The 17,433-nt window shown below is 41.5% G+C and overlaps 2 protein-coding genes across 3 annotated transcripts; both read right to left on the bottom strand.

Annotated features, from left to right (window-relative positions):
- Positions 1-2,499: 2,499 nt before the first annotated feature.
- Positions 2,500-4,189, bottom strand: LOC134871303 (sodium-dependent neutral amino acid transporter SLC6A17-like). Of its 2 annotated transcripts, none has more exons than XR_010166665.1 (3): positions 4,137-4,189; positions 3,338-3,999; positions 2,500-3,211 (listed from the first exon to the last, which is right to left on the bottom strand). XR_010166665.1 is itself a non-coding variant. In XM_063894021.1 (3 exons), exons 1-3 carry the CDS (start codon positions 4,149-4,151, stop codon positions 3,437-3,439), a joined length of 276 nt encoding a protein of 91 aa, XP_063750091.1. In that variant the 5' UTR covers positions 4,152-4,183; the 3' UTR covers positions 3,402-3,436. The 2 variants fall into 2 exon arrangements, 1 of the variants encoding a protein (XP_063750091.1); XM_063894021.1 differs by lacking the exon at positions 2,500-3,211 and having other exon boundaries at positions 3,402-3,458; positions 3,761-3,999; positions 4,137-4,183.
- A 1,444-nt stretch (positions 4,190-5,633) lies between these two features.
- Positions 5,634-16,960, bottom strand: LOC134870776 (sodium-dependent neutral amino acid transporter B(0)AT2-like). Its single transcript, XM_063893167.1, is given in 13 exon segments — positions 5,634-7,979; positions 7,981-8,055; positions 8,549-8,711; positions 8,800-8,959; positions 9,558-9,759; positions 9,857-10,040; positions 10,673-10,914; positions 11,010-11,120; positions 12,326-12,501; positions 12,623-12,743; positions 13,602-13,759; positions 14,267-14,486; positions 16,834-16,960. Coding segments are annotated over 12 exon segments (1,980 nt in total). The 5' UTR covers positions 16,834-16,960; the 3' UTR covers positions 5,634-7,811.
- Between the last annotated feature and the right edge of the window lie 473 nt (positions 16,961-17,433).

Below are 17,433 nucleotides of genomic sequence, written 5' to 3'. Positions count from 1 at the left end.
GTGTGGTGCTGGAAATGAGTGAAGGGCTGCAAGGTCATAACATCACATGTGACAACTTCTTTACATCCTACCGCCTTGGAGATGAACTTCAGAAGAGAAAGCTGACCATGTTGGGAACAGTCAGAAGAAATAAGCCAGAACTTCCCACTGAAATTCTGAAGATGCAGGGCAGACCTCTGCATTCCTCAATATTTGCTTTCACTGAGAAAGCAACAGTTGTTTCATACTGCCCAAAGAGAAACAAGAATGTTCTTGTAATGAGTACAATGCACACAGATGCATCTCTGAGCACAAGAGAAGACATGAAGCCACAAATGATCCTGGATTATAAAATCCACCAAAGGAGGAGTTGACAATCTGGACAAAGTCACAGCAACATACAGCTGCCAGCGCAAGACAGCCCGTTGGCCTTTGGTGATTTTCTACAACATTGTGGACGTGTCTGCTTACAATGCCTATGTCCTGTGGACTGCAATCAACCAGAAATGGAATGCCGGCAAATTGTACAGACGTCGGCTTTTCCTGGAAGAACTCGGCAAAGCACTTATCACTCCCAAGATCCAGACGCGAGCCAGGCCAGCTCGATCCCCAGCAGCTGCAGCTGTCATTGAAAAGGTCAAGCTCAGGTCACCCGACCAACCTGCAGCCTCACCCAACCCAACCTCACCCAACCAACATCCAGTGGACACAGGTGGAAAGAAAAGGAAAAGATGCCAGGTCTGTCCCTCCCGAGAGGACAGTAAAACAAGTACCTCTTGTGTGAAATGCAAGAATTACATCTGCAGGAAGCACACAGTAACATTCTGTCCATCATGTGGAGAACATTGAAAATGTTGAAGAAAAATGTGGAGAACATTGAAAAGTTGAAGTTCGCTGGGATGAAGTTAAAGTTGAAGTCAAACTTAAAAAGAAATGTGTTCATGAAGAGGGAAAAACGTAGCCCTTGTGCTTTCTTTGGTCAAGGAAGGAGGAAGGGAGGAAGGAAAGAAGGTAGGAAGGAAAGAAGGGAGAAAGGAAGGAAGGAAGAGAAGAAGGAAGGAAGGAGGAAAGAATGAAGGAAGGAAGGAAGGAAGGAAGGGAGAAAAGAAGGGAATAGAGGAGGATGAACAGAGAGAAGGAAAACAGGATGAGAAGAAGGAAGGAGAGAGCATGGCAGGAGGAAAGAAGGAGGGAAGAATTATCATTTTGACCCGGGAGGAGGACAAGAGGATTAGACTAAATAGTTCTTAAATATAGTGTTGGAATTAAAAATGTATTGTATGTCACTTTTCTAAATGTTTATGTAATCTAAAATAAAGTTGTTATTGGTTTAACCTGTTTTCTTCACTGTTTTGAGTGCATTTACACAGTATGGGTCAAAATGACCCGCAACATAATCAATGTAATTTTTTTTCAACATAATACAAGGGTTAAACAAAAAAGATGTACACTTTTTAAAAATGTATATTTGAAAATGGAAACAGAATAAGGTTACCCAAGAGACAAAGATATCAAATGTATCTTATTGTGAGACTCTCAAACAACGTATCTACAGATGATTGATCAGACAGACGTCCCTCAAATTGTAGTATAAATAATTAAGAAGGCTCTTTCTTTTAGATACACATACAAGAACTTATAATTCACTCTTAATTCTCCAGTGTAAATGCCTGATCTAGAGACAAAGATCTACATTGTTTAGTCGTCTATCTACAGTGTGATATTTGATCCTCTCTGCTGACTAGACTTTTCAGTAAGGGCGTTGTGTGTCCCACTTTCACCTTCTGCAGGATTAGCAAGGACACCCAAACTGCTCAAGGTCTGAAAAATATAAAAGAGAAACAAAGACATGGGCATACTCCTCACTGTGTATAACTGTCAAAACACAGCATTAACCCAAATCTGTATAGCCTTTAACATCATGCATCAGTCCACCTGCATGTGTTCTGCAAGTAGGAGCTGATCGACAGTGCGTTCTCACCCCCATTTTTATGGAATAACAGTGAGGCCCACAGAGAGTAAAATATTGCTTTTACGCTGAAGATGTCATTTTATTCATGTCAAATTAAAGTTAACAATTCCCTTTTTGTCACAGATCACAAACACATTTTGTGATACCTGAGGTTCAAAGTCAAATGAGCAACTAATGAAAAATGAAACCCTCTTTATTTGTCACGTACATGCACACAGCAGAGCACACACAGTGAAATTGGCCCTCTGCATTTAACCCATCCTAGTGCTAGGAGCAGTGGGCAGCTATCGTGCAGCGCCCGGGGAGCAATGGGGAGGGGGGATTGGAGGTGTCTGGTGCCTTGCTCAAGGGCACCACAGCAGGGCCTAGGAGGTGAACTCGGACCTCTCCAAGTAGCAGTCCACTTTCCATATTTCAACATTTCAACATGTGGTATATTTCACTGCATACTAGATCACAATGTGTTAAGCAGATGGAGCATGTTGAAAAAAAACAAAACATTTATTTATTTATTTATTTACTTTTGTTGAAAGTGAATTCAGTCACTCTGTGCTGTGATGTGTGTATCATATGAATGCAAAAGGCTGTACTTTATGTTGTTGAATAAAATATTGTGGGAAAAACAACCTGTGCGCTTATTTAAATGTTCTTCAAAATGGTCCACTGAAGTTTTTACTTCTCTCTGATTCATTTGTGTAAATTCAGGTCGAGTGTTTGAGAAACAGAAGCAGCAGTCATGTTTTTTGGTCAAGGTCTGACTTCCAGAATTGTTGTCAGTGCTAACAATACTGTACTGACCGGCCGCTCTATTTGTATCACTGTTTGTCTGTCTCTTGTCTGGTCCTGCAGAGCAATGTGGATGAAGGCCAACGGGACGGGCATCATCACCATGGAGAGCAGAGTATTCAGCCACTCTGCTCCCCGTCTCTGGAAGTCATTACCACCCCAACTCAGAGACATCGATTCATTCCCCCATTTCAAAACACAGCTCAAAACTGCTTATTCCACTTGATATCAATTACTCTGTCATTGCTATTGTTTTTATTTTTAACAAACTAAAACATAAATGCATCAATACATCATTCAGTGGTAAGATACCTTCTGTGGTTCCATGCCATATAAGTGGGGCTTTTGATGAACATGCGGATGGTGGAGGCGCCCAGCAGCCCCAGCATAGCAGGCAGGCAGACGTACTTCCACAGGTACTTGTAAATCACATCAGGATGCCAGCCCAGCATCCCTTCAATGTCATCAAGGAACCTTCAGACCCAGAGGGACACATATTACATATTTGTGACAAACATAGAAGAGACTCAGAGACATTTACATGGAAAAGAATATGTCACAAGTTAAAAAAGTTACCCATAGTCTGAAAATAGCCCTCACCTATCAGCGCCATATAGCCAAGACACACTGAAGGTCTCAAAAACCACGACAATGATGAGGGGCAGAGGGGCAGAGGGGCAGAGTAATCATCGAACATCATCACAAAGTAGTTTCCACAGCGCTGGTTGAAGAGGAGGCCGATAAACATACAGTTCATGCAACATGCATTGATAATTAAACTGTGGTACCGGCATAAAGTTAACGATCTACGGTTGGGTAATATGTTAACATTTTCCAGCATGCCACATACGCCTAAAAACAAATGATCATTTCCAAGATATTAGCATAGGAGTGTATTAATATGTGCATGCGGCCTTCCCGCGCTGTAGATTAAACAGGGAGATGTTTCCTACGTTCTACTCTTAGTCTTTATATCGTCGTTTTTGATGCATATCTCAGTGTTTTTCTTCTCATACGACATACCTGACCACACATTTCACGGCCTTGTTTTTGGCACGAAAGCCGAACACAGCGTAAACCACCAGAGTGGCAAGCACAGATGTGAGGAAGTTGATAGGGGAGATAGTGAAGGCATCGCGGTGGCAGTTGTTGTTCGGATTATAGGAGGAGTAGGCGATGTTCGACCCGAAGCCAAGACCCAAAGCGAAGAAGATCCGAGTGGCTGCCTGACGCCGCAGCTGCAGGTCTGCCCAGATCTCCAGCTGGAGATGTATGAAAGAAACAGTAGGTGTGTTAGAGAAGTATGTATGTATATATATATATATATATATATATATATATATATATATATATAAGCCTCTCTTTCCTACAATCAATCAGGCCTTTTGTCTGCAGATACCTTTGGGTAGAACATGCAGTCGATTCCCTTTAGAGCCCTGTCAAGCATGAGGCCTAGAACCAGGAAACAGAACAGCACCACGTAGGGGAAGATGGAGGGGAAATAAATCACCTAGAAGGAGAGAAAAAGACATCTAGACATCTTTAGTTATTTTGGTAAAGCACACTGTTTTCTCAAGGCACCCCCCCATCCCTTTTACATTTACTTTACCTGTTCCATCTGTTGTTTTTACGACTATGCTGAAGCTGCTATGAATATCCACGAAAACAAAGTCTTTAGGATCTTGTAACTCCAGGTGTAAAACCTATTCTTAAATAGACAACATGACTCACCTGGCATACCTTAAGTTATAGCTGTCTAGGTACTCACAGAAAACACACTTCTGATACACACACTGACCTGTCACCTGCAAACGGTCGTCAATGTAGAGCAGGCAGTGAACCGGAGATGTCCGAAAACAGAGAATATCGGTGATGATGTTTTATTCCTCAGTCCTTCCAAAGCTAAAAAAAAAAGAGCATGTGTGACTGATGTTACTCCTGTTTTAGAAAGAAACCTATTTAATAAATCAGAATCTATTTCCCCTTTTCCTCTCAGAGCTTCTTCATATTGGCAGTTATTCATGTAAACTACACTTACATGTTTGCTGTTCATTAGAAAGTCAATTATGCTATTGAGGAGGAGGTGCTGCCGAGGACTGATGGGAGTCCATCTTCTGCAGAAACATACTAAATGAAAACACAAACTGCTTCAATAAAGACACGTGCCAACTCCTCACTGTGTCCAACAGTCAAAACACTGTTTCAGAAGCTAAAGCTACACCCAGGTTAGCTGCACTAACAATATCTAGATAGCCTTGAGCATCATGCATCAGGACCTGTGGGTGTTAAAGGAGGAGCTGATCGACTTTTACAGACACACTTAAACACACACTGAAGTCTACATACAGTCAGAGAGAGCTGCAGGTCACAGGTCAATAAGAACATCTTCACCTTACCTTAGTCTTGAAGTGCTTCACCTTTTAAAAATGGGGCAGATGGGCAGCAGCATTATGGATTTGGTGGAAAGATTGCATTATTCTGTTTATAAGTTTATAATGTCCAGCTTCTCTGAGATTCTTAGTACAAAATGTAACCACAAATTGTTTCCGTGGAGAAGCCCTGTAGGAAGAGCTTGTAAAACGTGTGCATTGTGCTTTCAAAGCAAGCCTGAAAGTAAATACTTTGTTACTTTTGGGGGTGTCATACATATTTCTGCCCCTTAAATACTCTAACATAAGCTATAGTCACCAGACAGCTGTACTGGACATACCGTATAATCTGCTGGAAAACATGTATCAGGATACAACAGGTAGAAAATCAACTTCTCTGCAGTCTTTTGAACGGCTTTAAATGCAATGATGTGAATAAAATAAAAATAGAAGTTTGATACTTTGTTGGAGCAGTTAAAGTGTGCAGGCTTAAGCATCACGTGAACATATTAGAAACGGTTTTAGTATACTGTTGTGAACGTTTTTAATAAAATGGCAAAAAAAAAATATTACATTTTCTCAGATTAAAAACACAGACACAATTACAAAGAGAATCTGCCAAAGGAAGTGTGTTTTTAACACCATACACTTGATTCAATACCTTAAACATTTGATCCGGTCATCCTAATTTAGTCTGAAGGCTTATAAATACACAGCACAAGGTCAATTCATTCTGATAGAAAGTCAATAAAAATGTAAAACAAACTACTTTAAACTCTGAAAAATGGCTTCTAAAAGACAATGATGACAAAGCCGGTCTAAACAATATAGATTCAAATTTAAAAAACACATTCATAATTAGATAAAATAGTGCACTTAGCGCTAGAAGTAAAGGAGTACTGTATCTGGTCAGTGGCTTCGTCAAAACTCTTTAAAACATGCAACTAGTTTCCTCCAAAACCCGAGCGTAAGAAAATAAAATGCATCATGCTCATTTCTAATTTACAAATAACAAACGACAGAAAATCCCAGACATTTGTTCTGAAACTGTTTCTACATTATGTACTCTATACATATTTACATTACAAATGGGGTTACGTTGACATCGTACCATACTGTGTTTGACAAACCTGCCCAAATCAGAAAGGCCTGTTGTAAATATAACAACTGACTGCGATCACAGTGCGTTATTGTTAGATTTCTCAAGGGAATTTAAAGCTGATGTTTCATCGGGTGTCTTTCCATCGGCTGGGTCGAGGCAATTTTAATGGTTTATCTGAGGACAAGTCTGATGGAAAACCCCCAGAAACAAAGCTGTTGGACCTTCAGTTCTTCTGTTCAGCTTGTATGACACAGTACTTGTTATTTGCCTACAAAGCAAATACTAACAGACTCAAGTTCTCCATATGTAGCAGAGTCTTCTCTGTGGTAGTGTTTGAGAGCAATACGGAAAGTTATGTTGAAGTTGTTTCAAGCTTTACTAACGAGCTCATTCACGTAAAAAGTCTTCAGTGACAACATCAAATAGGTCCCTGGGCTATGAGCGTGTGACCAGTGTGCGGTCAAGCAATGTGGACACACTCAGATTAGCTTACGTTGGGGGTGGTAGCAGAGAGGAAATCAGCCCTTAGGTTGTGTAGTTGTAGGAAATGTAAGGAAGCCACATAAACGAGCTGTCCTGTAACAGGTTGTCGATACACAAGGCTGACCAACGCAACAACGCACGGACAAGCTATTCAAGTAAATCTGTGCAGCAGAGCGAGAGATTAAACATTTTTGGACATTAATTGACTAGATTTCAGCCAATGATCACATTCATTTGATGAGTAGCAATCATTTGTACAAAAAGGAATTACTCAAATACTAATTGCCCTGATGCTGGATCCATACGCTGTATTTCATTTCATTTTAGCTGGATTGACCCTTTCCTGGTGTAACCACCTCACAAAACATATAAACATTTTGCTGCTTGGCTTTGAAAAGGATACAACATGGTGGCCTCGCTGATTATAATACACTGGCGTAACATCAAACAAACAGCAACAGGTGCAGCGTCCCTGTATCTCTACACTCAGATACAGGGACGCTGCCTTTACAGGTTTTACTTCAGGCTCAACCTTTTTGTTGTAACTCCACCTACTTACAATCTTTGCCCAACGACACGTTCAGAGAAATATACACAATCACTGTGCTGTAACAGTTCAGTATAAAAAGGTTAAAAAACAACCAATACAGAAGAGCCTTAAATATAGTGTTCACCGGACGCAACTGTGGTTTGATGTTCATTTGTTTTCAACTTTGCCATTTGAAAAACTAAGGAATGCAGGAACATGGCATGCTGCCAACGGCTTATCCTGAATAAAATAAGGAACTTTGTTTTTACAACTCTGTAACAAGGAGTTTTTGGGAGGTCCTACCTGGTGTTTTCACACAGCTGTAAGTTATTTGTTCCACATTTCTCATAAAAAACCCTCCAAAATGTTTACTTTTTGGAGCAGCCGTATTTTTAAAAAGTCTTTTCTCTTGATACTTGCACTTAATTTAGGTTTAAAAGGTTTTAAATATTAAATTAAGGGATATTTTGTCTCACTTTGCAACTGCGTTCTGATCCACAGCTGACCTACAAGCTGAGGTAATGCAACTGTCCTTCAGGATGGTCCACTCACTGCTATCCATTTCCCATTGTGTAAAGGCCCGTCCAGTGTTTAGGAAGCAGCAGTCCCGTTTCTTCGGTCCAGGTCTGACATGTCAGTCATTGGGGTTTCACATTTGTCATCGGTGCTAACAATGCTGTACTGACCGGCCTCCGTACCTCTGGCTGTTTGTCTTGTCAGGTCCTTCAAAACAGCGTGGATGAAGGCTATCGGGACAGGGCATCATAGCGAATATGATCAGCAAGGTCATAACAGCCAGAGCCCAGTCCGGGTAATCAACGTACTCCTCAGAACCCTGAAGAAGAAGAACATACATTTAAAATCAAACTCTCTCAAGGTCTTAGACAACTGGAACATTGTCTTCAGGATGGGAAGTAGGTGTGGGAAGATCGATTTGCTATAGATTACATGTATAATATTTGAAAGCAGCCCTATAATGCTCACTATCAAGTTCATATGTGTACGTTGGGCCTCTTCTGTGACATGTCTCCATGCTTTAATGTTCAAAAAGCTCTTCATTTTTCTCCTACTGCCTGTGCTGCAGCACCTGTTTTCCCGCTCTGTCTCAAACCAGTCTCAGTGATTAGCTGGCTGGCTCTGTTGCGATTGGTCAACTGCTTAGGAGATGTCCCACCCCTTAGCCTATCACGTAAGATGTGTTGGAGCACTAGCCAATAGAAGCGTGAGTGTAACCTACTGAGAATATACATTTTAAACCCCACTGTGTTAAGCAAATTCCACAAACAAAAATGCACCACGCAACCTCATTCTTTTCTTATTCTAGATACCTTTTCTTCGTTCCATGCCATGTAAGTGGGGCGTTTGATGATCATGCGGATGGAAGTGGCGGCCAGCAGCCCCAGCATAGCGAGCAGGCAGACGTATTTCCACAGGTACTTGTAAATCACATGAGGACGCCAGCCCAGCATCCCCTCAATATCATCGAGGAACCTTCAGACACAGAGAATGGTGCATATAAGACATTTGTGACAAACACTGATCATCAGAAAATGACTTAAAGTCTGAAAATAGCCCTCACCTATCAGCTCCATATAACCAAGACACACTGAAGGTCTCAAAAACCACGACAATGATGAGGGGCAGAGTGGCAGAGTAATCATCGAACATCATCACAAAGTAGTTTCCACAGCGCTGGGTGAAGAGGAGGCCAATTATAAAGCCGATGATGCAGCTGAAAACTAAAAACCACAAAGACATGTTATGGTAAAACACAACTTCCAAAAAAATCTCAATTTGAAGTCATGCAAACATTCATGGTTTTTACTGGTTTTCCTCTCTGCTTGAAAGTGTGTAATCAGCTGATGGTTGGCAGGAAATCCTGTTTGGACACAGACGCATGACAAGATACTGATCTACTGAGACTGCTAGCAGAGATATTTGTCAGCAGGGTAATATAGTCATTACTGCACTGTCAAATAGCACTTTATGTTTGGAGCAGTGTGCAAAACTGGAACATTAGTTGATAAAATCCCAGTTGTTAGAAGGCTTCTCGACTCGAGGCTTAGCAATAAAAACAAATTCATGCGTTCTTGCCCTCTTTAAAAAGGAGGGCCCAGAGGCCGGCATTAGCTCAGTCTGCAGGGTCGCTGGTTCAAGTCTCAGAATGGACTATATATGGAGGGAGGACCCGTTGTTTGTCAAGGGCCAGTTTACCTCCTAAGGTCTAGGATGGGTTGAATGGTTAAATAAGATTTCAGTGTGTGCTGTGTACATGTTTGTTACCAGTCCATATCCAAAAGAACAAACAAGGGTTGAGGTAAATAAATAGGTATTTACTTGTGAATTTGGTCTTGTTGTTGGCCAGAGTTTTGAAGCGGTCAGTGAGTGGGGCGAGGATGCCCTCCATGGTGCCAAACATGGTGCTGAGTCCTAAGTTGAGCAGCATGAGGAAGAAGAGAGCTGACCAGAAGGGGCTGCCAGGCAGGAGAGAAATGGCCTCTGTGAAGGCAATGAAAGCCAGGCCTGTTCCCTCCACACCCTGAACACAAACAAGAGGGCCACATTTAGCACACAAAATAAAAATAAAAATCCACAAAAGCAAATGTATCATGGCACCAAAAGCTCCTAATATTCACCTGCTGCATCTCTTTTTCCATGTCACAGTCTGTTAGATTGCCGGGGAACTGATTTCCATGCAGTTTGAACCAGGCCCTGTAGTCCTCTAGAGCCACAGCACCGGGATCAGAATAGTTGAAGCTTGGCATCAAGTTCATATCCACAGGTCCGCTGCGGAACTGCTCCGATAAATCCTTAATATTACTGATGAAAGGGAAGAAAACAACATGTCAAGGTCTGAAAAAAAATACAGAGGCAAAAAAAACCCATTTTAATAATCTATGAATTAAACAAACTGTTGAACCCGTCTTGAGTTCATAAGAAAGAAACCAAGAGGGTTGGGCGATATGTTGAATCAGCCCTGAAACACCTGGTGATTACTAAGATATTTGCTCAGGTGTGTGTTTATGGAGCGAGGGAATATTCACAAGATGGAATCGGAGGATGAAACCCTCTTTATTAGTCACATACATGCACACAGCGAAATTGGTCCTCTGCATTTAACCCATCCTAGTACTAGGAGCAGTGGGCAGCTATCGTGCAGCGCCCGGGGAGCAATGGGGAGGGGGGGATTGGAGGTGTCCGGTGCCTTGCTCAAGGGCACCACAGCAGGGCCTAGGAGGTGAACTGGGACCTCTCCAAGTAGCAGTCCACTTTCCATATTTCAAGTCTGTTCGGGGACTTGAACCGGCGACCCTACGATTGCCAGTCCAAGCCCCTACTGACTGAGCCACTGCTGGAGCACAACATTCTTTATGCTTTTTATTTGAAGTCATGTCAAATGTAAATTATTTCATGCATAACTCAAGTGTTTTTCTTCTCACCCGACCACATACCTGACCACACATGCCACGGCCTTGTTTTTGGCGCGGAAACCGAGCACGGCGAACACCACCAGAGTGGCAAGCACAGACGTGAGGAAGTTGATAGTGGAGACGGTGAAGGCATCACGGTGGCAGTTGTTGTTCTTGGGATTATAGGAGGAGTAGGCGATGATGGACCCGAAACCGAGACCCAAAGCGAAGAAAACCTGAGTGGCTGCCTGACGCCACACCTGCACGTCTGCCCAGATCTCCAGCTAGAGACAAAGAGGAGGAACAGCGATGGTGTTAGTGCACTATTTATATCGGGCTCTCTTATCCGCAGTTAATCAGGCCTTTTGTCTGTGGTTACCTTTGGGTAGAACATAAAGCTGATTCCCTCTAGAGCCCCGTCGAGCATGAGGCCTCGAACCAGGAAGCAGAACAGCACCACGTAGGGGAAGATGGAGGAGAAATACATCACCTAGAAGGAGAGAAAGGAATCCAGAAAGCCAAAAGCGGATGTTATTTATCTGGTTTTGCTTGTGCGCATAGGAACTTGGTTAAAAAAGCACTCGTTCCCCAAGTGACTTCCTAGCATTTTTACAAATTAGGAGTCAATATGCACTACACATTTCCATTTTTTACAGACTGTTTTTCTTTAATAGCTTAGTTTCATTGAATCCTACTATTTTGCTGCTAAAAAACAACCAATTTCACCCGAAGAATAGCTGATATATCCTATAATCTGAAGGGTAAAGCAACAGAATAGAGTACAAATATTATTATTTACATAACTAATACACTTTGTTTGTTCCGGGCAGGGTTAAATGTCTGTGTTGGTTAAGGTAAACATGACCCACCACTTTACATGGCTAGTGTTAAAGTGGCATAATGTGGATTTGAAGTGCGTCAACACCTTCTCTAAGCCTGAAATTCCAGGGATTCCTTCACCCGGAATAACCCCGGGACTCGGGATTTGAGCAAACTGAAAACAATGCAGCACCAGATACAAATCCTCTTCCTACGTTTGGTATTTAACCACACGCTGGTTCCAAAGCAAACACTGTTATGATAATCAATTTGCCATATTGGCAAGGTATGTTTCTCACTCTTCAATTATCAACGCAATTAAAACACGCTTTCTGGAAATATCACACCAACTATTCAGTCCTGCAAATATAATAGAAATGAACTAAATATATTTCCTATTTAACTATTTGAAATGAACAGAATGAAAGTCCTGGGAATAGAGGATGAAACGGGGGAGCGCGAGGAAGAAGAATGAAGTTCAAAAGCAAGAGTGAAATCTGAGTCTTACATACAAGTCATGACAGGGATCAAAATACTTTAAAACTGATGTTTGAAGCAGTAAATCATCTAGAAACTGACTGGGAAAGGACTCTGTTTCCTTTATGCAGTGTTTAAATCTTCTAATAATTACAACTCCAATGAAACATCTTAAAAACCAGACAAAATAAAATGCCTTTATGGGTGAATAGTATAAAGACTTAATTCATATAGCTCTTTTCCAGTCTTTACGGCCCCTCACTGCGCTGTTACCTATACAAGTCTACATTCACACTCATTCATACTGCAGGGGCTGAGATTCAACCCTCTAGCTCCAGAACCCCAGCCCCACTGGACAGAAATAACACATTTTGAAGTCAGGAGTCACAACACGGGTACCTTGACAGAGGTCTTGATGCCCTTGAACATTCCCAGGCACACGACGGTCCAGGCGGCCAGCAGACAGCCGACGATGTACGGGTTGAAAGAGCCCGTCTCATCGATGGTGTCGGTGATATCCAGAGCTTTGCGGTACCAGAAGTACGATGTGGGGGAGCTCTTTTCACATTCTTGTACTGATGTAAAGACACGGAAAATCTAAATAAATCATTACGCTTTCATGTGACACCCTGCCTACACATTTACAATTGAATCACTCCTCATGAGTTAGTCGTTTTGAACCTGCTGTGTGTTTACCCGTCACATTCCCCTCTACTGGACAGTGTTCCCAAGGCAAAGGGTACTGGAAGGAGTTCCCGAGGTAGAAAAGGCTCCATGCAAGGATCACATTGTAGTAGAGAGCCACGAAGAAGCACACCTGAGGACATGAGAGCACAAGATCATCAGGTTATGAGAAGATTAAAACAAGATCACACCTGAGGACAAAACAAATACTTAGAAAAGTGGTAACTGCAAATACCCTTAAGCAAATGTGTAAAAAAGAAGGGAAACTATGTAAATGGTTATGGTTTTAGCCAAACAGACTCATACAGCGTGTGCTCCCCATGTAGAATCAATACACACACTTATGGTTATGCATAAAAAAAGTAGAGCCTGCTTCCTTGCAGACAATTCTCCTTTTTGAGACTTAAATACACCATCACTTCCTTGCCTTTTAGATATAGCACTACGGTTTTAGACGGTGGCAACAGGTTGCGCAAACAGGAAGCCTGCTGAATGGAAATGCGACACAGAAAATGACACCTGCAATGCATTCAACATCATACACTCAACAAGTTAGTAACAGCAGGGGTGGGAGGTATGATCAATATCTTATATATTATTCAGTGGGATATAAAGCATTAGAAAGATACAAACACACACAAATTGGTGCTTTGAAGTACACCAAAGAAAAAGAGACTTTTACCAAGACTTTGCTAGTCTTTCATTTCAAAAGGATAAAATAAAATACAGAGCAAACGGCTTGTGATTGTAAACCAGTTTAATAAAGTTTCACTACTCCTTTATGTTTTTGTCCAAATAAGAATACCTTGCGAGGCAGCTGGTTATGCTGGATCGCAATATGGCGAGATCAAGCAGGAATCAAAGATAGCACTACAACAGCTAGAGCATTAAAAATGGTTTTGCAGAATCTCTACTGTGGGACATAGTGTTACCGTTGCAGGATATATATGGTCATATCATCCCACCCCATTTGACAGAATCGGTGTCTCACCACACAGCTGGAGTATCCGATTCCCGCCAGCCTCGGGGAGATGAACTTCCACACCCCGATGCTGCCCTGTCGGATGGCCTGCCCGGCGGCCAGCTCCAAGAAGAACAAGGGGATCCCCATAATCAGCATCAGCAGCACATAGAGGAGGAGGAAAGACCCTGAGGACAAGAGGGGAGCAGCACTGGGTTAACAAATGAGCATTAGATTTAGTTCATCAACAATTATGTAAAAGAGAAGCAAATGTTTACCGTGATATTTCAACACACTATTCAGACAACATGCAAAACGACTCTCTGCCATTTCATTTCAAGCATGTCATATCCTGGTATGAACAGCCTGTGATCATAGCTCTCGCCCACTTCCTGTCTCACTTTCCTGTCGCTTTCAACAGCCAAAGCCAACTACATAATCCAGATGCTGTAATATAAAATGTTAGAGCATCTGTTGTTTACAAATAGTCCAACATCTATGAAGACTTTGTAAATGCATGGAGGAAATAGACTCCCATACACTCTGTCTCTCTCTTTGATCACATGTTCACCCTGTGATTGTGAGCCCGACTGATTCCCTTAAACCACGACTTACAACCCTTGTATTTGGTCCCACGAGACACTAAGGAAACAAGCCTGCAACGTCTGTCACCGAGGACAATAATAAAGACTCACCTCCTCCATTTTGATGGCACAGATATGGAAACCTCCAGACGTTGCCAAGCCCGACACTGAACCCCACCTGAGCCAGAAAATACTCTATCTTGCTGTTCCACCCTGCTCGAGCTGCAGGCTCAGGCGGGACCTCCTGCATCTCCTCTCCAGCGAACACAGCTGTCCCTGAGTCTGGGGTTCCTGTGTTGTCATCGTCAGCGGGTAGGGGCTGCTTCTCCATCTTAGAGGGGACGAAGGAGAAGAAATATGGTCAAAATAATAACCACTGCACAGAGACTGTGGCTGATCATCCCTAAAAGTCAACATTAGATTTTTGGGGACTTTTCTCCAGCTAAGTAGATTCTAAGGGATAATCCAGACATACATGGCCTTTACTTGTGCTGTACTACAAATAGAAATACTGCACTGTATTAGACTGCATTGTTTATATGCACACTAGCTGTGACTGATCAACAGAAACCACAGTGGACCCAACAGTAGGAAGTTATCCCACCAGGTGGTTAACAGCATTAACTGTATTGGCCTTGAGTAACAGGTGTGAAATAATCATTGACTAACTACATGGGTCCAAAAACATATTATCACATCCGTCACATTACTTACTGTTCCTATCATCTTTGCATTAAAGAAAAAAGGTCAGTTTTAACACACACAGTCTATGGTTTAAGCCTGTTTGTGTTTCTGATGCTACAACATGGCTAAGTAAAGTAACATCCCCGACCATGTGTCTTTGTCTCCACTCACACAGAGAACACACACTAGGACACACACTAAAAGTGAGACCAATTTAGAAAATACATTTAGATCAGGGTAAAAATATTATGATTTTATTATGATAGTAATATATATATATATATATGTTATGGAGTAAATGATACAATACCATGGGCATGCATGAATGAGAAATGACACTGTCTTATACAATTAAATCTAAAACACACACGCACACAGTTCTGACACACACACCGAGCTGTCACCAGCACATGTCGTCAAAGAAGAGGTGGAACAAAAACCCAAGAGAACAGAAAACAAAGAATATCGCTCTTATGTGTTATTCTTTTCTTGTTTCCATGTGGCTGCCGTTGTTATCTGTCACTATGATCGCGTCGAGTTATTCCTTCGTTGTCAAATGAAATGCAACATATTAGACGTTTTGATACCGTGTTCTACAGAAAAGGCAGATCATTAAAAACACTTATGAGCGTTAAAATAGGCCAATTGTCTTACCGCCCGCGTGTTCTTAATTTTCCCACGTTTGGGGTTAAAACAGTGTTTCCGCCACGTGACGCGACACAATCAACCGCACCCATTACTACACGCTGCGTTCAGGGGCTGCAGGAAGTATGTAAACGCATTTATTGCACAAATTCACAAGTCTAAAAAAACATACAAACCTAATGATAATTGTAACCAAATCAATAGATATATTATTGGTTTTCATATATTATTATATATTTTTTATATTGTGAATACAATTGTTTGTGTTTAATAATGTGTGTCTTTTTACCAGATTCTGAAGGTGAACCCCTGGCATGTTTCAATGTTATGTCTCCAAATTGCTTGTTTGTTTGACTAACCATCCAAATCCAAAAGATATGAAACAAAGAAAACCCGCAAATGCTCATATGTAATTAACTGAAACCAGTGAATGTGTTCCTTTCTTAGATAAACGACTTGTAATATTCATCAATTGTCATATTTGTTGAAAATATTTCTTCAACGATGATAAATGATGCTTCGACATCGCTTAAATATAGTATTACTTTGTACTAACATATACATGCTTAAGTTAAGTTCATGTGACTATGTAGTTATAGCTTTTCCAGGTACCAGCTTTAGTTGTTTTCATTATCAGTTACATGAGGGTCCCTGAACGCATCACCAGCCCAAACACTGATCCTTTAACATAATTTTCCAACACGTGTGACTGAACGCTGCCAGTTTATGGTCAAACGTGTTTTACATGCAAGTGTAATAGCAAAAAGGGGACCCCACTTCTTATATGGTTTGCTAAGGTCTGTAATTGACATCGTAATAACTTGTTTCGCTTTGATCCACGTTTCATCGGTCGTCAAACATAACACGTGGCAAATGTTTACTTTCAACAGTTTTTGATTGTTGTTAAGCCTACTGTCAGGTATATCCATTCATGAAAAATAAACAGTAAATCCAGGCTGATGCAATAGCTTATGTGGTTTAGCGGGGCTGGACTGAAATACTTTAGCTTCCTCCAAATGCGCAAATAATAACTCTTAGTATACGTTTCTGCAAAATACACTACTTCATTTTCATGCAAGGTTTAAGTCCCACAGGATTTGTCACACAATCACACTGACCTGACATTTCTCTGGACCACACAAATCACACACACGCACGCACACACACACACACACACACACACACACACACACACACACGCTCAAACACACACAGCATGCCACGTAGACTATGCCTGTTCGGGATGCACATTAAGCAGACTCTGTACTAACACTACCAACTTGTTTTAGTACAATATAATCCCTGCGCTTTGGAATAACAACATGTATTTCTGAAAAGGTGGTACATACCCCGTGGTTTTAAATAAAGGAGATCCTTCAAACACCTTTCAAAATGTCCCAAAGTCAAGTCCTCGCTTGCTTCCACTCCACCTGACTCCGCCTTTCCTCCTTCATTGGCGAATACCATCGACACTTGTCCTCCACCTCCTATAGAGGATTGTTATGAAATACGACACCCCACATTTTCAACATGTATGCATCATGCCCCCACCACACTTCCCGCGCTAAAGCATGTGGAGAAAGTGGTTTAGCTTATTTTCAAGGTGATTTTAAATGTGCAACTAGCATATGTGTGCAAAAGGCAACTCTAAAATGACTTTTGATTAAGTTAGTAAGTTTTATTTCTTAATAATAAGGTTTAAATGTGTTTTAAAACCTTCTCTACACTGCTGGAATCATATTCAGGTGAGTAAATAATGAATTCTTTCCTTTAAAGGTGTCAAAAACACCCCAAACTAACAAAAAATCCCAAATTCCAAGAAAAAAATACATGGCAAATGACCTCCCTTTTGCCATTTGAGCCTAAGTCCTGGCACAATTATCCCAAAAAGATTGAGATAGGCACACTTGATGATAAGGTGTACAGGAGAGTGAGTAAATATTTGTATC

The sequence above is a fragment of the Eleginops maclovinus genome, chromosome 10 (assembly GCF_036324505.1).
Source record: "Eleginops maclovinus isolate JMC-PN-2008 ecotype Puerto Natales chromosome 10, JC_Emac_rtc_rv5, whole genome shotgun sequence".
Lineage (NCBI taxonomy): Eukaryota > Metazoa > Chordata > Actinopteri > Perciformes > Eleginopidae > Eleginops > Eleginops maclovinus.
The sequence above is the reverse complement of the archived record's forward strand: the minus strand, read 5'-3'. Positions and strand labels throughout refer to the sequence as shown.

Coding starts and splice junctions, on each gene's coding strand:
- LOC134871303 (XM_063894021.1), bottom strand. Junction 3,459..3,760: donor GCCGTGAAATGTGTGGTCAG/GTATGTCGTATG, acceptor CTCTTCAACCAG/CGCTGTGGAAACTACTTTGT.